Below are 24,243 nucleotides of genomic sequence, written 5' to 3'. Positions count from 1 at the left end.
TGCAGATCCGAGATTTAATTATCAAGTATCAATGCTATCAAATACCCGACTGGCCGAGTGCCGACTGGCGACTGTTTCGTGCCTTCGTGGTATCTGGATAGTCATGTTGGTGGGCAGGTCCTTGGATATAAAAAAAACATAAATATTTTTTAATAAATGCCATTTAATTTTTTATCAGTAGTGAATATAGATAATGTAGTAGTGAATATAAAATATAGATAGTGTAGTAGTAATTAAATTATCTGTATGAAAATAATGCATTAAATATTAAATATATTTCTCGATAAATTTATACCTTGGTATCTAGTGTGCATTTTTGTATTTAAAATTTTAATTTAGTTAACCAATTTTATTGTGCAATGGAATTTGCTTCAGTCGTTTGCTTGTTGTTGAAAAAATCTTGATGAGACAGATCACTGAACACCGAATAAAGTCTTCGAGGAACACAGTTGTTGAATGATCAACTACAATTTACTGTGTTACATAAAATCTTTTCATACATAATTCCCCTACTTGTTGCTAATTGGTATTTGTTTTTACTATTTTGTACCTACTTTTGTATAATTGGCGTTTCTTTAACTGCAGTGTTTAAATGGCTCACGTTAATACAAGTGAGGCTGGCAAGTGTGAAAGATTACAAAAAAATCTTTTGAACTCTGTGAAACAATGTCAAAAACGATTTGGTAGTTCTTCTGAAATAGCAACTGAATCTGATCAGGAAGTCTCTAACTTATGTCAGTGCATTGAAGCCATATTGAGTCATGGGTTGAAATCAATTAATTCAGAGGACAAGTAAGAATTATGAAAATATAATTTTCACTAAGGTTGTATACACCTTTAATGTATCATGGTTTTAGAAGTTCATTGTTGAAACGGCAAGTGACAAAAATCGTTACTGGTCTTTCAGATGGAGACAAAAGTCAAAATCGCCTTATTCCATTTTGGTGTTTTATTAAAGAAATATTAAATGAACCAGAAATACAACGTTTTTTTTTGTTATCAAATATCAAGAACGATTATGGTCGAGGTAAAGCTTGGTTAAGAGCATCCATTAATGAACGGTGTTTGGAAAAGTACATGCATTTGTGTATTAATAATGAAAATCTCATCAATCGATTTTACGAAAAATGGGCTTTTATGAGTAACACTGAAAAAAATTCAATATTGCCCATCACTGCTGCTGGTTGGTATAATGTCATGTATATTTTATACCAAACTCTATAAAACTTACATGTAACAGTTTGATAATTATCATTTTTTATTTTCAGGTTTATCATCAATTGTATTTGCCTTGGCAATAGATAAACTTGAATTCAATAAAGATGTCTTAGATTTCACCTTTAATGAACCAATCATTTATGGAGGTAATATTTCTATTTTTAAGTGATAATTAATTTTAATTTTCAACTTGTACTGATTATCATTCACTTTATTTTTTTAATCCAAAAAATTTGACATTTAATAGATATGTACTGGTGTATCAAGGTCTGAGTTCAATATGGGTTTATATATTGCTGGTACATCACTCATATTTACTTGAATGCTTAATTTTGAAACATAGTTATGTATATATATATATTGATATGCTCCTTTCCCCTCCTTCCCCTTGAAAATATTGAATAGGTATAAATTGAGAAAAAAATTCTTTAAAATTAAAACATTGTTTTCTTTACTCTTTAGAGACGGTATATTATTTATGTCTGGAACATAAAATTGTTATATACACAAAGCTAATAATGATACTTTATTGATTTGTTTTATTTATGTAACATTTTAAATTATAGATAGCAATTTAATATTAAAAAAGGAAAATAATGGAAAATTAAAAAAAATTAAAGCAAATGTAATAAATTTTGATCAAAGTGAAGATGATATTCAAACTGCTGAAGAAGTAAAATCAGATAATGATGTATTGTTAGCTGTTGGTGATGAAGCTGCAGCTGTATCAGTAACTTCGTATGATACGATTGTAAGGTTTATATTACATATATTAAAACTGTTTTGAAGCATTTTGTGGCTTTTTTTTAGACTGGTTATTTTATCGGAGAGTTCGAAGATCTGCCATCAACTGAAAATGAGCTGGAAAATAGGTAATATTGTAGTAAGAATAATTATTTTATACTATCAATTATCATTAACTATTAAACCGGATTCACAGTTATGTTGTATATTGTGTGCCTTTTATCTTATTATGATTAAATCCAGATATTTATTATTCACAATTTACTGGGAAATTTCTAGAGTTGGGCCATGTTAAATTTTTAGGCATGCCATGAAAGACAATGTAGCTTTGAACCTAGCTTTACTGATACAATATGCGTGTTTAATAAATATATGTTATCTTATATAATAAAATGTGTAATATTTATTACTTAAGGTTGAGAAAATTAAGTACTATTAATGAAAATACTGACTCTTATGAAGTTTTTGTGCCTGTATCTTCTTTAAGTCCTCCTTGTGACACAGGTACTACATTTTTGTATTCATATATTTATCCTTTAGTGAAAAACATTTTTTAAATGATAATGTATTTTTTAATTTGTTTAAAACTTCACTATTATGGTGTATATTTTCTATTACTTATAAATATTATGCAATAATAATAATACAATATTTGTTTTATGTAGATGATGATAGTAAGTCAATGGGATCCAATGAAGATAGTAATAGTTTACATAGATTTGACGAAACGAGAGATCAATTGTTAATTTTAGAGAAACAATATCAGGAAAATATTAATGGACTTAGAACTAAAATCACTGATTTAACTCGGTAAGTAAAAAATCTTATGTCATATAACATAAATTGTCTACTAATACATGGATTTTATTTTTTTTTTTCACAGAGAAAATGACTTATTGAAACATCAATTGAGGAAATATGTCAGTGCTGTACAGTTAATGAAACAAGATGAAAATGAAAGTGAGGAAGCTAAATTATATCAACAAAAACTAATTCAAGTTAGTACTTTTCATCCTACCAGTTAAGTAAATATTTAAACCTTGGAAATGATTGAATAATTAGGTTGCTGAAATGCACAGTGAACTGATTGAATTAAATGGTCGTTTAAACAATCAAATTATAGCAAAAGATCAGTGCATTACTAAACTAAGAACAGAATTGGTATCATTGAGAGGCCCATTACCTTCAGATGAAATACCACACACAAACATACACTTATGGGTACCGTCTGCATTTTTAGTAGGGCGAATTAATGACCCACATCATGTATACCAGGTGTGTGAGCGCATGCAATGAGTTTTAATTTATTTAAATTTTAGTACTAATTAGTTTATTTTAATAGATCCATATACGAATTCTAAATGAAGAATGGAATGTTTACCGGAGATATTCACAGTTTACAGAATTTCACAAACAATTAAAAAAACAGTATAATGTAGTGTCAACAATTTCATTGCCACCTAAAAAAACTATCGGAAATAAGGTAGAATAATAATTAATTTATGAAGATGTAGCGTATTATTTTATAAAAATATTTTTAACAAATAGTTCTAATTCTAATAATATATTTAGCATTTGATAAAAATAGGCACATATACAAGTTTAGAGGTTGAATACCTTTCCTACCTAAATATTTTCAAATTATTTTTATCAACATGGCATTTTGATTATTTTTTTTTATTTTTATAATGACTAATGTCCCATCCCTTCTTGGCCAGTAAAATTCTGTATGTATGCCTGAATAATGATAATCTTAGTGACAAATATATATACATGAATTATTTGTAAAAGTACCTATTTAAATATTTAAAAAATACATGATTTATATAGTTTGAAAATTTACTAATATTATATACATTTTTATTTATATCAAAACATTTGATTAAACCTAAATACTCAAGTAACATAAAAATCAAGATAATTTATATTTTCTAGGGTGCCAACTTTGTTGAAGAACGACGTAAAAAGTTGCAAATTTACTTAAGACAGATAATGAATTTTTTGATAACGATTAACAGGATATTGGCCAATTCTCCCAACAAGTATAACTTGGTTAATCTAGTACCATTTTTCAGGTATTTTTGATCTTGCTTTTACTTAGAAAAATAACACCCATGTTAATGTTATTAAATCTTTTTTAGTGAGCAATATAACCAAAGTTATAGTGGAAAACTGACGTGGTTAAATGTAAGTTGTCTGATGGCTCAAAATTCCGTAGTAGATTTAAATAGTTCTAGTTCTCATCATCAGTATACTGGCTTATGACATAAATCTCTTAAATTATTTATATTTATATAATATTACCTATTATAGCAATAATTTTATAATATATTTATTAAAATGTTAAACGTCTGTGATTTATAATAAAATGTTTTATCTAATAAATCTTATATAATACATAATTAATAAAATATAAGTTTTATTTTCTTGATTTAATTTAGTTATTTATTATAAATTGATACCTTACTTTTTGGGGCTACTGAACAATTTTTGTAGAACAACAAGTTTTTACTACAACAAATTATTGTATGCAAAATTAATACAAAAGTATCTGGTACACAGAATAATATTTTTCTATGCTGGAAAAAACTATGTATAGGTTTATGAAAAATTTTTCAAAAATAAACTATAAATTAATTTTTTATTACGTAAGTAACTATTAAAATGTAGTTTAAATAACCGAGTCTCATATTGTTCAGTTTATTTTTCTGAACCATTTATTTATAAAAACAATTATGACAAAACTCAAACGAAAATAATACTCCAATGCAATTCCATATTACTCTCTAACAGCCCCGTAAAATATGGGATTTCCACTTTAAGTTATCTGTTGTAGAAATATCGCAAAGTTATAAACTTTTCAGATTATTATGAAATTCTTTACAAAGTACTAAATATTCGTTATTTGATTAAATTAATTAAAATCAATTTAAACAAAAATTAAATACATAATTCAATTTATTTATTTAGCTGAGTATAAAAATTTTTTCAAATTAAATTGCTATCAAAAGCACATTAGTTATGACGCTTATTTATTTTAAGTTATATTTGTTTCAAAATTTGTTTATGCAACTAAACAATATATGTTCAAAATATTTTTTGTTCTAATTATTCTAAGGTTCATTCTTCCAAACTATACTTATATATTATTATAATGTTGGTTTATTATAAATTACATTTAAAATAATTAAATTTGAACAATAATTACATTTTAATTTCTTATACATTATATATTTCCCAAGGATGGAACAATTGTTAACTGAAACAACTGTTATTTGGAATAAATATTGGTTAGAACAATCAAATATCATTAGGGACACTGGTAAAATAATTAGAAGAAATTATAAAGTAAAATTACAATTTGAAGATTATGTCTGTAATCTCCAGATCCATAAGCCGAAAACACTAATTACAATAAGAAAATAATTAAAGACATATTAAAAGAGGGAAATAATTATTTAAATATCAAAATGTAAATACAAAAATCATGGATGATAAATATATATACAAACCGAAAGCACATTCTATTGTCATTCGTGCTCTGGAAAGTCTATAGTTGAAGTAACTTTTATTTTCATCGTTCAATAACCTCCTTGGGTATGGTCGCATCATGTATGTTCGCAAAGGAAATGCTTCATCAGCAATGAAAGTATATGGACCAGTTACATTTGAATTTGGTAGTTTTTTAGGATAGGGTAGTTTCAAAGTTTTACTTTCAAGTCGGAAAACGGTTAAAAATGTAAGAAAATTGTGTCCACTAAAATAAACTATAGCTATATTTTAAAAATAAAAATGGAAAGGGGTTGTTGGTGCCCGCAGGCAAATATTTTATACGAATCAAAAAAGAAATTTGGATAAAATTATGGTCTTAATGTAAACAATGAAGACTTCACTATGTGTTCTCAAGAAAAATTAATGAAAAAAAATATGAAGGATAATTAAATCATAATAAAATTATGTTTTTTACTGGCAAGTGGCTAATAAAGTTTAAAAATTGTGTCCACAAAAAAAAACTAGAGCTACATATTGAAAATAAAAATGGAAAGGTGGTGTTGGCACCCGCAGGCAAATATTTTTTAAGAATCAAAAAATAAATTTGGATAAAATTATGGTCTTAATGTACACAATGAAGACAGCACAATATATTCTTAAGAAAAATAAATGAAAGATAATTAAATCATGATAAAATTATGTTTTTTTAGTGGCAAGTGGCTAATAAAGTTTAAAAATTGTTTCCAGAAAAATAAACTAGAGGTAAATTGTGAAAATAAAAATGGAAATGGGGGTATTGGCGCCCGCAGGCAAATGATTTTTAAGAATCAAAAAAGAAATTTTGATATAATTATGGTCTTAATGTAAACAATGAAGACTTCACTATGTAATCTCAAGAAAAATTAATGAGATAAAATATGAAGGATAATTAAATCATGATAAAATTATGTTTTTTACTGGCAAGTAGCTAATGAAGTTTAAAAATTGTGTCCACAAAAATAAACTAGAGCTACATATCGAAAATAAAAATGGAAAGGGGGTGTTGGCGCCCGCAGGCAAATGATTTTTAAGCATCAAAAAACAAATTTGGATTATATTATGGTCTTAGAATAGAATATGAAGATTGCACTATGTATTATCAAGAAAAATAAAAGAAGGAGAATTAAATCATGATGAAATTACGTTTTTTAGTTGAACATGGTTAAAAAAGTTTGAAAATTGTGTCCACAAAAACAAACTAGAGCTACATATTGAAAATAAAAATGGAAAGGGGGGTATTGGCGCCCGCAGGCAAATGATTTTTAAGAATCAAAAAAGAAATTTGGAAAAAATTATAGTCATGGAATACACAATGAAGACTGCACTATGTAATCTCAAGAAAAATTAATGAAATAAAATATGAAGGATAATTAAATCATGATAAAATTGTTTTTTTAGTGGCAAGTGGCTAATAAAGTTTAAAAATTGTGTCCACAAAAATAAACTAGAGCTACATATTGAAAATAAAAATGGAAAGGGGGGTATTGGCGCCCGCAGGCAAATGATTTTTAAGAATCAAAAAAGAAATTTGGAAAAAATTATAGTCATGGAATACACAATGAAGACTGCACTATGTAATCTCAAGAAAAATTAATGAAATAAAATATGAAGGATAATTAAATCATGATAAAATTGTTTTTTTAGTGGCAAGTGGCTAATAAAGTTTAAAAATTGTGTCCACAAAAATAAACTAGAGCTACATATTGAAAATAAAAATGGAAAGGGGGGTATTGGCGCCCGCAGGCAAATGATTTTTAAGAATCAAAAAAGAAATTTGGAAAAAATTATAGTCTTGGAATACACAATGAAGACTGCACTATGTAATCTCAAGAAAAATTAATGAAATAAAATATGAAGGATAATTAAATCATGATAAAATTATGTTTTTTACTGGCAAGTGGCTAATAAAGTTTAAAAATTGTGTCCACAAAAATAAACTAGAGCTACATATTGAAAATAAAAATGGAAAGGGGGGTATTGGCGACCGCAGGCAAATGATTTTTAAGGATCAAAAAAGAAATTTGGATAAAATTATGGTCATAATGTACACAATGAAGACTGCACTATGTTTTCTTAAGAAATATAAATGAAAGATAATTAAATCTTGATAAAATTATGTTTTTTTAGTGGCAAGTGGCTACTAAAGTTTAAAAATTGTGTCCACAAAAATAAACTAGAGTGAAATTGTTAAAATAAAAATGGATATTGAAAATAAAAATGGAAAGGGGGTGTTGGTGCCCGCAGGCAAATATTTTTTAAGAATCAAAAAATAAATTTGGAAAAAATTATAGTCTTGGAATACACAATGAAGACTGCACTATGTAATTTCAAGAATAATTAATGAAATAAAATATGAAGGATATTTAAATCATGATAAAATTATGTTTTTTACTGGCAAGTGGATAACAAAGTGTAAAAATTGTGACCACAAAAATAAACTATAGCTATATTTTGAAAATAAAAAGGGAAAAGGGGTATTGGCGCCCGCAGGCAAATGATTTTTAAGAATCAAAAAAGAAATTTGGATAAAATTATGGTTTTAGAATAGACTATGAAGACTGCACTATGTATTATCAAGAAAAATAAAAGAAGGAGAATTAAAACTTGATAAAATTATGTTTTTTTAGTGGCAAGTGGCTACTAAAGTTTAAAAATTGTTTCCAGAAAAATAAACTATAGCTATATTTTGAATATAAAAAGGGAAAGGGGTATTGGCGACCGCAGGCAAATGATTTTTAAGAATCAAAAAAGAAATTTGGATAAAATTATGGTCTTTGAATACACAATGAAGACTGCACTATGTATTCTTAAGAAAAATATATGAAAGATAATTAAATTATGATACAATTCTGTTTTTTTAGTGGCAAGTGGCTACTAAAGTTTAAAAATTGTGTCCACAAAAATAAACTTGAGGTAAATTGTGAAAATAAAAATGGAAAGGGGGTATTGGTGCCCGCAGGCAAATGATTTTTAAGGATCAAAAAAGAAATTTGGATAAAATTATGATTTTAGAATAGACTATGAAGACTGCACTATGTATTATCAAGAAAACTAAAAGAAGGAGAATTAAATCATTATGAAATTATGCTTTTTTAGTGGCAAGTGGCTAAAAAAGTTTAAAAATTGTGACCACAAAAATAAACTATAGCTATATTTTGAAAATAAAAATGGAAAGGGGGGTATTGGCGCCCGCAGGCAAATGATTTTTAAGAATCAAAAAAGAAATTTGGTTAAAATTATGTTCTTAGAATACATAATGAAGAATGCACTATGTATTATCAAGAAAAATAAAAGAAGGAGAATTAAAACTTGATAAAATTATGTTTTTTTAGTGGCAAGTGGCTACTAAAGTTTAAAAATTGTTTCCAGAAAAATAAACTATAGCTATATTTTGAATATAAAAAGGGAAAGGGGGTATTGGTGCCCGCAGACAAATGATTTTTAAGGATCAAAAAAGAAATTTGGATAAAATTATGATTTTAGAATAGACTATGAAGACTGCACTATGTACTATCAAGAAAACTAAAAGAAGGAGAATTAAATCATTATGAAATTATGCTTTTTTAGTGGCAAGTGGCTAAAAAAGTTTAAAAATTGTGACCACAAAAATAAACTATAGCTATATTTTGAAAATAAAAATGGAAAGGGGGGTATTGGCGCCCGCAGGCAAATGATTTTTAAGGATCAAAAAAGAAATTTGGATAAAATTATGGTCTTAATGTACACGATGAAGACTTCATTATGTAATCTCAAGAAAAATTAATGAAATAAAATATGAAGGATAATTAAATCGTGATAAAATTATGTTTTTTATTGGCAAATGGCTAATAATGTTTAAAAATTGTGTCCACAAAAATAAACTAATGCTACATGTTGAAAATAAGAATGGAAAGGGGGGTATTGGCGCCCGCAGGCAAATGATTTTTAAGAATCAAAAAAAAAATTTGGAAAAAATTATGGTCTTAATGTAAACAATAAAACAATAAAGACTTCACTATGTATTATCAAGAAAAATTAATGAAATAAAATATGAAGGATAATTAAATCATGATAAAATTATGTTTTTTACTGGCAAGTGGATAACAAAGTTTGAAAATTGTGACCACAAAAATAAACTATAGCTATATTTTGAAAATAAAAAGGGAAAAGGGGTATTGGCGCCCGCAGGCAAATGATTTTTAAGAATCAAAAAAGAAATTTGGTTAAAATTATGTTCTTAGAATACATAATGAAGAATGCACTATGTATTATCAAGAAAAAAAAAAGAAGGAGAATTAAAACTTGATAAAATTATGTTTTTTTAGTGGCAAGTGGCTACTAAAGTTTAAAAATTGTGTCCACAAAAATAAACTAGAGGAAAACTGTGAAAATAAAAATGGAAAGGGGGGTATTGGGGCCCGCAGGCAAATGATTTTTAAGAATCAAAAAAGAAATTTGGATAAAATTATGGTCTTAATGTAAACAATGAAGACTTCACTATGTATTATCAAGAAAAATAAAAGAAGGAGAATTAAAACTTGATAAAATTATGTTTTTTTAGTGGCAAGTGGCTACTAAAGTTTAAAAATTGTTTCCAGAAAAATAAACTATAGCTATATTTTGAATATAAAAAGGGAAAGGGGGTATTGGTGCCCGCAGGCAAATGATTTTTAAGGATCAAAAAAGAAATTTGGATAAAATTATGATTTTAGAATAGACTATGAAGACTGCACTATGTATTATCAAGAAAACTAAAAGAAGGAGAATTAAATCATTATGAAATTATGCTTTTTTAGTGGCAAGTGGCTAAAAAAGTTTAAAAATTGTGACCACAAAAATAAACTATAGCTATATTTTGAAAATAAAAATGGAAAGGGGGGTATTGGCGACCGCAGGCAAATGATTTTTAAGGATCAAAAAAGAAATTTGGATAAAATTGTGGTCTTAATGTACACGATGAAGACTTCATTATGTAATCTCAAGAAAAATTAATGAAATAAAATATGAAGGATAATTAAATCGTGATAAAATTATGTTTTTTATTGGCAAATGGCTAATAATGTTTAAAAATTGTGTCCACAAAAATAAACTAATGCTACATGTTGAAAATAAAAATGGAAAGGGGGGTATTGGCGCCCGCAGGCAAATGATTTTTAAGAATCAAAAAAGAAATTTGAAAAAATTATGGTCTTAATGTAAACAATAAAACAATGAAGACTTCACTATGTATTATCAAGAAAAATAAAAGAAGGATAATAAAATCTTGATAAAATTATGTTTTTTTAGTGGCAAGTGGCTAATAAAGTTTAAAATTTGTGTCCACAAAAATAAACTAGAGGTAAATTTTGAAAATAAAAATGGAAAGGGGGGTATTGGCGCCTGCAGGCAAATGATTTTTAAGCATCAAAAAAGAAATTTGGATAAAATTATGGTCTTAATGTACACAATGAAGACAGCACAATATATTCTTAAGAAAAATAAAAGAAGGAGAATTAAATCTTGATAAAATTATGTTTTTTATTGGCAAATGGCTAATAAAGTTTAAAAATTGTGTCCACAAAAATAAACTAGAGCTACATATCGAAAATAAAAATGGAAAGGGGGTGTTGGCGCCCGCAGGCAAATGATTTTTAAGCATCAAAAAACAAATTTGGATTATATTATGGTCTTAGAATAGAATATCAAGATTGCACTATGTTTTATCAAGAAAAATAAAAGATGGAGAATTAAATCATGATAAAATAACGTTTTTTAGTTGAACATGGTTAAAAAAGTTTGAAAATTGTGTCCACAAAAACAAACTAGAGCTACATATTGAAAATAAAAATGGAAAGGGGGGTATTGGCGCCCGCAGACAAATGATTTTTAAGAATCAAAAAAGAAATTTGGAAAAAATTATAGTCTTGGAATACACAATGAAGACTGCACTATGTAATCTCAAGAAAAATTAATGAAATAAAATATGAAGGATAATTAAATCATGATAAAATTATGTTTTTTACTGGCAAGTGGCTAATAAAGTTTAAAAATTGTGTCCACAAAAATAAACTAGAGCTACATATTGAAAATAAAAATGGAAAGGTGGTGTTGGCACCCGCAGGTATATATTTTTTAAGAATCAAAAAATAAATTTGGATAAAATTATGGTGTTAATGTACACAATGAAGACAGTACAATATATTCTTAAGAAAAATAAAAGAAGGAGAATTAAATCTTGATAAAATTATGTTTTTTATTGGCAAATGGCTAATAAAGTTTAAAAATTGTGTCCACAAAAATAAACTAGAGTGAAATTGTTAAAATAAAAATGGAAAGGGGGTATTGGCACCTGCAGGCAAATGGTTTTTAAGGATCAAAAAAGAAATTTGGATGAAATTATGGTCTTAATGTACACAATGAAGACTTCACTATGTAATCTCAAGAAAAATTAATGAGATAAAATATGAAGGATAATTAAATCATGATAAAATTATGTTTTTTACTGGCAAGTAGCTAATAAAGTTTAAAAATTGTGTCCACAAAAATAAACTATAGCTATATTTTGAAAATAAAAAGGGAAAAGGGGTATTGGCGCCCGCAGGCAAATGATTTTTAAGAATCAAAAAAGAAATTTGGATAAAATTATGGTTTTAGAATAGACTATGAAGACTGCACTATGTATTATCAAGAAAAATAAAAGAAGGAGAATTAAAACTTGATAAAATTATGTTTTTTTAGTGGCAAGTGGCTACTAAAGTTTAAAAATTGTTTCCAGAAAAATAAACTATAGCTATATTTTGAATATAAAAAGGGAAAGGGGTATTGGCGACCGCAGGCAAATGATTTTTAAGAATCAAAAAAGAAATTTGGATAAAATTATGGTCTTTGAATACACAATGAAGACTGCACTATGTATTCTTAAGAAAAATATATGAAAGATAATTAAATTATGATACAATTCTGTTTTTTTAGTGGCAAGTGGCTACTAAAGTTTAAAAATTGTTTCCACAAAAATAAACTTGAGGTAAATTGTGAAAATAAAAATGGAAAGGGGGTATTGGTGCCCGCAGGCAAATGATTTTTAAGGATCAAAAAAGAAATTTGGATAAAATTATGATTTTAGAATAGACTATGAAGACTGCACTATGTATTATCAAGAAAACTAAAAGAAGGAGAATTAAATCATTATGAAATTATGCTTTTTTAGTGGCAAGTGGCTAAAAAAGTTTAAAAATTGTGACCACAAAAATAAACTATAGCTATATTTTGAAAATAAAAATGGAAAGGGGGATATTGGCGCCCGCAGGCAAATGATTTTTAAGAATCAAAAAAGAAATTTGGTTAAAATTATGTTCTTAGAATACATAATGAAGAATGCACTATGTATTATCAAGAAAAATAAAAGAAGGAGAATTAAAACTTGATAAAATTATGTTTTTTTAGTGGCAAGTGGCTACTAAAGTTTAAAAATTGTTTCCAGAAAAATAAACTATAGCTATATTTTGAATATAAAAAGGGAAAGGGGGTATTGGTGCCCGCAGACAAATGATTTTTAAGGATCAAAAAAGAAATTTGGATAAAATTATGATTTTAGAATAGACTATGAAGACTGCACTATGTACTATCAAGAAAACTAAAAGAAGGAGAATTAAATCATTATGAAATTATGCTTTTTTAGTGGCAAGTGGCTAAAAAAGTTTAAAAATTGTGACCACAAAAATAAACTATAGCTATATTTTGAAAATAAAAATGGAAAGGGGGGTATTGGCGCCCGCAGGCAAATGATTTTTAAGAATCAAAAAAAAAATTTGGAAAAAATTATGGTCTTAATGTAAACAATAAAACAATAAAGACTTCACTATGTATTATCAAGAAAAATAAAAGAAGGATAATAAAATCTTGATAAAATTATGTTTTTTTAGTGGCAAGTGGCTAATAAAGTTTAAAATTTGTGTCCACAAAAATAAACTAGAGGTAAATTTTGAAAATAAAAATGGAAAGGGGGGTATTGGCGCCTGCAGGCAAATGATTTTTAAGCATCAAAAAAGAAATTTGGATAAAATTATGGTTTTAGAATAGACTATGAAGACTGCACTATGTATTATCAAGAAAACTAAAAGAAGGAGAATTAAATCATTATGAAATTATGCTTTTTTAGTGGCAAGTGGCTAAAAAAGTTTAAAAATTGTTTCCAGAAAAATAAACTATAGCTATATTTTGAATATAAAAAGGGAAAGGGGGTATTGGTGCCCGCAGACAAATGATTTTTAAGGATCAAAAAAGAAATTTGGATAAAATTATGGTCTTTGAATACACAATGAAGACTGCACTATGTATTCTTAAGAAAAATATATGAAAGATAATTAAATTATGATACAATTCTGTTTTTTTAGTGGCAAGTGGCTACTAAAGTTTAAAATTTGTGTCCACAAAAATAAACTAGAGGTAAATTTTGAAAATAAAAATGGAAAGGGGGGTATTGGCGCCTGCAGGCAAATGATTTTTAAGCATCAAAAAAGAAATTTGGATAAAATTATGGTTTTAGAATAGACTATGAAGACTGCACTATGTATTATCAAGAAAACTAAAAGAAGGAGAATTAAATCATTATGAAATTATGCTTTTTTAGTGGCAAGTGGCTAAAAAAGTTTAAAAATTGTGACCACAAAAATAAACTATGGCTATATTTTGAATATAAAAAGGGAAAGGGGGTATTGGCGCCCGCAGGCAAATGATTTTTAAGAATCAAAAAAGAAATTTGGATAAAATTATGGTCTTAATGTACACAATGAAGACAGCACAATATATTCTTAAGAAAAATAAAAGAAGGAGAATTAAATCTTGATAAAATTATGTTTTTTATTGGCAAATGGCTAATAAAGTTTAAAAATTGTGTCCACAAAAATAAACTAGAGTGAAATTGTTAAAATAAAAATGGAAAGGGGGTATTGGCACCTGCAGGCAAATGGTTTTAAAGGATCAAAAAATAAATTTGGATAAAACTATGGTCTTAATGTACACAATGAAGACTTCACTATGTAATTTCAAGAATAATTAATGAAATTAAATATGAAGGATAATTAAATCATGATAAAATTATGTTTTTTACTGGCAAGTGGATAACAAAGTTTGAAAATTGTGACCACAAAAATAAACTATAGCTATATTTTGAAAATAAAAAGGGAAAAGGGGTATTGGCGCCCGCAGGCAAATGATTTTTAAGAATCAAAAAAGAAATTTGGTTAAAATTATGTTCTTAGAATACATAATGAAGAATGCACTATGTATTATCAAGAAAAAAAAAAGAAGGAGAATTAAAACTTGATAAAATTATGTTTTTTTAGTGGCAAGTGGCTACTAAAGTTTAAAAATTGTGTCCACAAAAATAAACTAGAGGAAAACTGTGAAAATAAAAATGGAAAGGGGGGTATTGGCGACCGCAGGCAAATGATTTTTAAGGATCAAAAAAGAAATTTGGATAAAATTGTGGTCTTAATGTACACGATGAAGACTTCATTATGTAATCTCAAGAAAAATTAATGAAATAAAATATGAAGGATAATTAAATCGTGATAAAATTATGTTTTTTATTGGCAAATGGCTAATAATGTTTAAAAATTGTGTCCACAAAAATAAACTAATGCTACATGTTGAAAATAAAAATGGAAAGGGGGGTATTGGCGCCCGCAGGCAAATGATTTTTAAGAATCAAAAAAGAAATTTGAAAAAATTATGGTCTTAATGTAAACAATAAAACAATGAAGACTTCACTATGTATTATCAAGAAAAATAAAAGAAGGATAATAAAATCTTGATAAAATTATGTTTTTTTAGTGGCAAGTGGCTAATAAAGTTTAAAATTTGTGTCCACAAAAATAAACTAGAGGTAAATTTTGAAAATAAAAATGGAAAGGGGGGTATTGGCGCCTGCAGGCAAATGATTTTTAAGCATCAAAAAAGAAATTTGGATAAAATTATGGTCTTAATGTACACAATGAAGACAGCACAATATATTCTTAAGAAAAATAAAAGAAGGAGAATTAAATCTTGATAAAATTATGTTTTTTATTGGCAAATGGCTAATAAAGTTTAAAAATTGTGTCCACAAAAATAAACTAGAGCTACATATCGAAAATAAAAATGGAAAGGGGGTGTTGGCGCCCGCAGGCAAATGATTTTTAAGCATCAAAAAACAAATTTGGATTATATTATGGTCTTAGAATAGAATATCAAGATTGCACTATGTATTATCAAGAAAAATAAAAGATGGAGAATTAAATCATGATAAAATAACGTTTTTTAGTTGAACATGGTTAAAAAAGTTTGAAAATTGTGTCCACAAAAACAAACTAGAGCTACATATTGAAAATAAAAATGGAAAGGGGGGTATTGGCGCCCGCAGACAAATGATTTTTAAGAATCAAAAAAGAAATTTGGAAAAAATTATAGTCTTGGAATACACAATGAAGACTGCACTATGTAATCTCAAGAAAAATTAATGAAATAAAATATGAAGGATAATTAAATCATGATAAAATTATGTTTTTTACTGGCAAGTGGCTAATAAAGTTTAAAAATTGTGTCCACAAAAATAAACTAGAGCTACATATTGAAAATAAAAATGGAAAGGTGGTGTTGGCACCCGCAGGTATATATTTTTTAAGAATCAAAAAATAAATTTGGATAAAATTATGGTCTTAATGTACACAATGAAGACAGTACAATATATTCTTAAGAAAAATAAAAGAAGGAGAATTAAATCTTGATAAAATTATGTTTTTTATTGGCAAATGGCTAATAAAGTTTAAAAATTGTGTCCACAAAAATAAACTAGAGTGAAATTGTTAAAATAAAAATGGAAAGGGGGTATTGGCACCTGCAGGCAAATGGTTTTTAAGGATCAAAAAAGAAATTTGGATGAAATTATGGTCTTAATGTACACAATGAAGACTTCACTATGTAATCTCAAGAAAAATTAATGAGATAAAATATGAAGGATAATTAAATCATGATAAAATTATGTTTTTTACTGGCAAGTAGCTAATAAAGTTTAAAAATTGTGTCCACAAAAATAAACTAGAGCTACATATCGAAAATAAAAATGGAAAGAGGGTGTTGGCGCCCGCAGGCAAATGATTTTTAAGCATCAAAAAACAAATTTGGATTATATTTTAATCTTAGAATAGAATATCAAGATTGCACTATGTATTATCAAGAAAAATAAAAGATGGAGAATTAAATCATGATAAAATAACGTTTTTTAGTTGAACATGGTTAAAAAAGTTTGAAAATTGTGTCCACAAAAACAAACTAGAGCTACATATTGAAAATAAAAATGGAAAGGGGGGTATTGGCGCCCGCAGACAAATGATTTTTAAGAATCAAAAAAGAAATTTGGAAAAAATTATAGTCTTGGAATACACAATGAAGACTGCACTATGTAATCTCAAGAAAAATTAATGAAATAAAATATGAAGGATAATTAAATCATGATAAAATAACGTTTTTTAGTTGAACATGGTTAAAAAAGTTTGAAAATTGTGTCCACAAAAACAAACTAGAGCTACATATTGAAAATAAAAATGGAAAGGGGGGTATTGGCGCCCGCAGACAAATGATTTTTAAGAATCAAAAAAGAAATTTGGAAAAAATTATAGTCTTGGAATACACAATGAAGACTGCACTATGTAATCTCAAGAAAAATTAATGAAATAAAATATGAAGGATAATTAAATCATGATAAAATTATGTTTTTTACTGGCAAGTGGCTAATAAAGTTTAAAAATTGTGTCCACAAAAATAAACTAGAGCTACATATTGAAAATAAAAATGGAAAGGTGGTGTTGGCACCCGCAGGTATATATTTTTTAAGAATCAAAAAATAAATTTGGATAAAATTATGGTCTTAATGTACACAATGAAGACAGTACAATATATTCTTAAGAAAAATAAAAGAAGGAGAATTAAATCTTGATAAAATTATGTTTTTTATTGGCAAATGGCTAATAAAGTTTAAAAATTGTGTCCACAAAAATAAACTAGAGTGAAATTGTTAAAATAAAAATGGAAAGGGGGTATTGGCACCTGCAGGCAAATGGTTTTTAAGGATCAAAAAAGAAATTTGGATGAAATTATGGTCTTAATGTACACAATGAAGACTTCACTATGTAATCTCAAGAAAAATTAATGAGATAAAATATGAAGGATAATTAAATCATGATAAAATTATGTTTTTTACTGGCAAGTAGCTAATAAAGTTTAAAAATTGTGTCCACAAAAATAAACTAGAGCTACATATCGAAAATAAAAATGGAAAGAGGGTGTTGGCGCCCGCAGGCAAATGATTTTTAAGCATCAAAAAACAAATTTGGATTATATTTTGGTCTTAGAATAGAATATCAAGATTGCACTATGTATTATCAAGAAAAATAAAAGATGGAGAATTAAATCATGATAAAATAACGTTTTTTAGTTGAACATGGTTAAAAAAGTTTGAAAATTGTGTCCACAAAAACAAACTAGAGCTACATATTGAAAATAAAAATGGAAAGGGGGTGTTGGCGCCCGCAGGCAAATGATTTTTAAGAATCAAAAAAGAAATTTGGTTAAAATTATGATTTTAGAATAGACTATGAAGACTGCACTATGTATTATCAAGAAAACTAAAAGAAAGAGAATTAAATCATTATGAAATTATGCTTTTTTAGTGGCAAGTGGCTAAAAAAGTTTAAAAATTTGGTTAAAATTATGTTCTTAGAATACATAATGAAGAATGCACTATGTATTATCAAGAAAAATAAAAGAAGGAGAATTAAAACTTGATAAAATTATGTTTTTTTAGTGGCAAGTGGCTACTAAAGTTTAAAAATTGTTTCCAGAAAAATAAACTATAGCTATATTTTGAATATAAAAAGGGAAAGGGGTATTGGCGACCGCATGCAAATGATTTTTAAGAATCAAAAAAGAAATTTGGATAAAATTATGGTCTTTGAATACACAATGAAGACTGCACTATGTACTATCAAGAAAACTAAAAGAAGGAGAATTAAATCTTGATAAAATTATGTTTTTTATTGGCAAATGGCTAATAAAGTTTAAAAATTGTGTCCACAAAAATAAACTAGAGCTACATATCGAAAATAAAAATGGAAAGGGGGTGTTGGCGCCCGCAGGCAAATGATTTTTAAGAATCAAAAAAGAAATTTGGAAAAAATTATAGTCTTGGAATACACAATGAAGACTGCACTATGTAATCTCAAGAAAAATTAATGAAATAAAATATGAAGGATAATTAAATCATGATAAAATTATGTTTTTTACTGGCAAGTGGCTAATAAAGTTTAAAAATTGTGTCCACAAAAATAAACTAGAGCTACATATTGAAAATAAAAATGGAAAGGTGGTGTTGGCACCCGCAGGCAAATATTTTTTAAGAATCAAAAAATAAATTTGGATAAAATTATGGTCTTAATGTACACAATGAAGACAGCACAATATATTCTTAAGAAAAATAAATGAAGGAGAATTAAATCTTGATAAAATTATGTTTTTTATTGGCAAATGGCTAATAAAGTTTATAAATTGTGTCCACAAAAATAAACTAGAGTGAAATTGTTAAAATAAAAATGGAAATGGGACATTGGCACCTGCAGGCAAATGGTTTTTAAGGATCAAAAAAGAAATTTGGATGAAATTATGGTCTTAATGTACACAATGAAGACTTCACTATGTAATCTCAAGAAAAATTAATGAGATAAAATATGAAGGATAATTAAATCATGATAAAATTATGTTTTTTATTGACAAATAGCTAATAATGTTTAAAAATTGTGTCCACAAAAATAAACTAATGCTACATGTTGAAAATAAAAATGGAAAGGGGGGTATTGGCGCCCGCAGGCAAATGATTTTTAAGAATCAAAAAAGAAATTTGGTTAAAATTATGATTTTAGAATAGACTATGAAGACTGCACTATGTATTATCAAGAAAACTAAAAGAAAGAGAATTAAATCATTATGAAATTATGCTTTTTTAGTGGCAAGTGGCTAAAAAAGTTTAAAAATTGTGACCACAAAAATAAACTATAGCTATATTTTGAAAATAAAAATGGAAAGGGGGGTATTGGCGCCCGCAGGCAAATGATTTTTAAGAATCAAAAAAGAAATTTGGTTAAAATTATGTTCTTAGAATACATAATGAAGAATGCACTATGTATTATCAAGAAAAATAAAAGTAGGAGAATTAAAACTTGATAAAATTATGTTTTTTTAGTGGCAAGTGGCTACTAAAGTTTAAAAATTGTTTCCAGAAAAATAAACTATAGCTATATTTTGAATATAAAAAGGGAAAGGGGGTATTGGTGCCCGCAGGCAAATGATTTTTAAGGATCAAAAAAGAAATTTGGATAAAATTATGATTTTAGAATAGACTATGAAGACTGCACTATGTATTATCAAGAAAACTAAAAGAAGGAGAATTAAATCATTATGAAATTATGCTTTTTTAGTGGCAAGTGGCTAAAAAAGTTTAAAAATTGTCACCACAAAAATAAACTATAGCTATATTTTGAATATAAAAAGGGAAAGGGGGTATTGGCGCCCGCAGGCAAATGATTTTTAAGAATCAAAAAAGAAATTTGGATAAAATTATGGTCTTTGAATACACAATGAAGACTGCACTATGTATTATCAAGAAAAATAAGAGAAGGAGAATTAAAACTTGATAAAATTATGTTTTTTTAGTGGCAAGTGGCTACTAAAGTTTAAAAATTGTTTCCAGAAAAATAAACTATAGCTATATTTTGAATATAAAAAGGGAAAGGGGGTATTGGTGCCCGCAGGCAAATGATTTTTAAGGATCAAAAAAGAAATTTGGATAAAATTATGATTTTAGAATAGACTATGAAGACTGCACTATGTATTATCAAGAAAACTAAAAGAAGGAGAATTAAATCATTATGAAATTATGCTTTTTTAGTGGCAAGTGGCTAAAAAAGTTTAAAAATTGTGACCACAAAAATAAACTATAGCTATATTTTGAAAATAAAAATGGAAAGGGGGGTATTGGCGACCGCAGGCAAATGATTTTTAAGGATCAAAAAAGAAATTTGGATAAAATTGTGGTCTTAATGTACACGATGAAGACTTCATTATGTAATCTCAAGAAAAATTAATGAAATAAAATATGAAGGATAATTAAATCGTGATAAAATTATGTTTTTTATTGGCAAATGGCTAATAATGTTTAAAAATTGTGTCCACAAAAATAAACTAATGCTACATGTTGAAAATAAAAATGGAAAGGGGGGTATTGGCGCCCGCAGGCAAATGATTTTTAAGAATCAAAAAAGAAATTTGGATAAAATTATGGTCTTTGAATACACAATGAAGACTGCACTATGTATTATCAAGAAAAATAAGAGAAGGAGAATTAAAACTTGATAAAATTATGTTTTTTTAGTGGCAAGTGGCTACTAAAGTTTAAAAATTGTGTCCACAAAAATAAACTAGAGGAAAACTGTGAAAATAAAAATGGAAAGGGGGGTATTGGCGCCCGCAGGCAAATGATTTTTAAGAATCAAAAAAGAAATTTGGATAAAATTATGGTCTTAATGTAAACAATGAAGACTTCACTATGTATTATCAAGAAAAATAAAAGAAGGATAATTAAATCATGATAAAATTATGTTTTTTATTGACAAATAGCTAATAATGTTTAAAAATTGTGTCCACAAAAATAAACTAATGCTACATGTTGAAAATAAAAATGGAAAGGGGGGTATTGGCGCCCGCAGGCAAATGATTTTTAAGAATCAAAAAAGAAATTTGGAAAAAATTATGGTCTTAATGTAAACAATGAAGACTTCACTATGTATTATCAAGAAAAATAAAAGAAGGATAATAAAATCTTGATAAAATTATGTTTTTTTAGTGGCAAGTGGCTAATAAAGTTTAAAATTTGTGTCCACAAAAATAAACTAGAGTTAAATTTTGAAAAAAAAAATGGAAAGGGGGTATTGGCACCTGCAGGCAAATGGTTTTAAAGGATCAAAAAATAAATTTGGATAAAACTATGGTCTTAATGTACACAATGAAGACTTCACTATGTAATTTCAAGAATAATTAATGAAATAAAATATGAAGGATAATTAAATCATGATAAAATTATGTTTTTTACTGGCAAGTGGATAACAAAGTTTAAAAATTGTTTCCAGAAAAATAAACTATAGCTATATTTTGAATATAAAAAGGGAAAGGGGGGTATTGGCGCCCGCAGGCAAATGATTTTTAAGAATCAAAAAAGGAAGTTGGTTAAAATTATGGTCTTAATGTACACAATGAAGACTGCACAATGTTTTCTTAAGAAATATAAATGAAAGATAATTAAATTATGATAAAATTCTGTTTTTTTAGTGGCAAGTGGCTACTAAAGTTTAAAAATTGTGACCACAAAAATAAACTATAGCTATATTTTGAAAATAAAAATGGAAAGGGGGGTATTGGCGCCCGCAGGCAAATGATTTTTAAGAATCAAAAAAGAAATTTGGTTAAAATTATGTTCTTAGAATACATAATGAAGAATGCACTATGTATTATCAAGAAAAATAAAAGTAGGAGAATTAAAACTTGATAAAATTATGTTTTTTTAGTGGCAAGTGGCTACTAAAGTTTAAAAATTGTTTCCAGAAAAATAAACTATAGCTATATTTTGAATATAAAAAGGGAAAGGGGGTATTGGTGCCCGCAGGCAAATGATTTTTAAGGATCAAAAAAGAAATTTGGATAAAATTATGATTTTAGAATAGACTATGAAGACTGCACTATGTATTATCAAGAAAACTAAAAGAAGGAGAATTAAATCATTATGAAATTATGCTTTTTTAGTGGCAAGTGGCTAAAAAAGTTTAAAAATTGTCACCACAAAAATAAACTATAGCTATATTTTGAATATAAAAAGGGAAAGGGGGTATTGGCGCCCGCAGGCAAATGATTTTTAAGAATCAAAAAAGAAATTTGGATAAAATTATGGTCTTTGAATACACAATGAAGACTGCACTATGTATTATCAAGAAAAATAAGAGAAGGAGAATTAAAACTTGATAAAATTATGTTTTTTTAGTGGCAAGTGGCTACTAAAGTTTAAAAATTGTTTCCAGAAAAATAAACTATAGCTATATTTTGAATATAAAAAGGGAAAGGGGGTATTGGTGCCCGCAGGCAAATGATTTTTAAGGATCAAAAAAGAAATTTGGATAAAATTATGATTTTAGAATAGACTATGAAGACTGCACTATGTATTATCAAGAAAACTAAAAGAAGGAGAATTAAATCATTATGAAATTATGCTTTTTTAGTGGCAAGTGGCTAAAAAAGTTTAAAAATTGTGACCACAAAAATAAACTATAGCTATATTTTGAAAATAAAAATGGAAAGGGGGGTATTGGCGACCGCAGGCAAATGATTTTTAAGGATCAAAAAAGAAATTTGGATAAAATTGTGGTCTTAATGTACACGATGAAGACTTCATTATGTAATCTCAAGAAAAATTAATGAAATAAAATATGAAGGATAATTAAATCGTGATAAAATTATGTTTTTTATTGGCAAATGGCTAATAATGTTTAAAAATTGTGTCCACAAAAATAAACTAATGCTACATGTTGAAAATAAAAATGGAAAGGGGGGTATTGGCGCCCGCAGGCAAATGATTTTTAAGAATCAAAAAAGAAATTTGGATAAAATTATGGTCTTTGAATACACAATGAAGACTGCACTATGTATTATCAAGAAAAATAAGAGAAGGAGAATTAAAACTTGATAAAATTATGTTTTTTTAGTGGCAAGTTGGTACTAAAGTTTAAAAATTGTGTCCACAAAAATAAACTAGAGGAAAACTGTGAAAATAAAAATGGAAAGGGGGGTATTGGCGCCCGCAGGCAAATGATTTTTAAGAATCAAAAAAGAAATTTGGATAAAATTATGGTCTTAATGTAAACAATGAAGACTTCACTATGTATTATCAAGAAAAATAAAAGAAGGATAATTAAATCATGATAAAATTATGTTTTTTATTGACAAATAGCTAATAATGTTTAAAAATTGTGTCCACAAAAATAAACTAATGCTACATGTTGAAAATAAAAATGGAAAGGGGGGTATTGGCGCCCGCAGGCAAATGATTTTTAAGAATCAAAAAAGAAATTTGGAAAAAATTATGGTCTTAATGTAAACAATGAAGACTTCACTATGTATTATCAAGAAAAATAAAAGAAGGATAATAAAATCTTGATAAAATTATGTTTTTTTAGTGGCAAGTGGCTAATAAAGTTTAAAATTTGTGTCCACAAAAATAAACTAGAGTTAAATTTTGAAAAAAAAAATGGAAAGGGGGTATTGGCACCTGCAGGCAAATGGTTTTAAAGGATCAAAAAATAAATTTGGATAAAACTATGGTCTTAATGTACACAATGAAGACTTCACTATGTAATTTCAAGAATAATTAATGAAATAAAATATGAAGGATAATTAAATCATGATAAAATTATGTTTTTTACTGGCAAGTGGATAACAAAGTTTAAAAATTGTTTCCAGAAAAATAAACTATAGCTATATTTTGAATATAAAAAGGGAAAGGGGGGTATTGGCGCCCGCAGGCAAATGATTTTTAAGAATCAAAAAAGGAAGTTGGTTAAAATTATGGTCTTAATGTACACAATGAAGACTGCACAATGTTTTCTTAAGAAATATAAATGAAAGATAATTAAATTATGATAAAATTCTGTTTTTTTAGTG

The 24,243-nt window shown here is 27.1% G+C and overlaps 1 protein-coding gene across 1 annotated transcript; it reads left to right on the top strand.

Moving 5' to 3' along the window:
* The first annotated feature begins 73 nt into the window (after positions 1–73).
* On the top strand, positions 74–4,393 carry LOC107168511 (sorting nexin-29). The gene is made up of 13 exons (XM_015517948.2): positions 74–526; positions 586–792; positions 858–1,183; positions 1,269–1,364; positions 1,785–1,969; positions 2,029–2,090; positions 2,378–2,466; positions 2,628–2,772; positions 2,846–2,960; positions 3,025–3,237; positions 3,305–3,445; positions 3,898–4,037; positions 4,104–4,393. The coding sequence occupies exons 2-13, from the start codon at positions 593–595 to the stop codon at positions 4,225–4,227; spliced, it is 1,836 nt and encodes a 611-aa protein (XP_015373434.2). The 5' UTR covers positions 74–526; positions 586–592; the 3' UTR covers positions 4,228–4,393.
* The last annotated feature ends 19,850 nt before the right edge of the window (positions 4,394–24,243 follow it).

This window comes from Diuraphis noxia, unplaced genomic scaffold, assembly GCF_037042655.1.
Source record: "Diuraphis noxia isolate RWA-SAM2 unplaced genomic scaffold, SU_Dnox_SAM2 contig0005, whole genome shotgun sequence".
In the NCBI taxonomy this organism is placed as follows: domain Eukaryota; kingdom Metazoa; phylum Arthropoda; class Insecta; order Hemiptera; family Aphididae; genus Diuraphis; species Diuraphis noxia.
The sequence above is the reverse complement of the archived record's forward strand: the minus strand, read 5'-3'. Positions and strand labels throughout refer to the sequence as shown.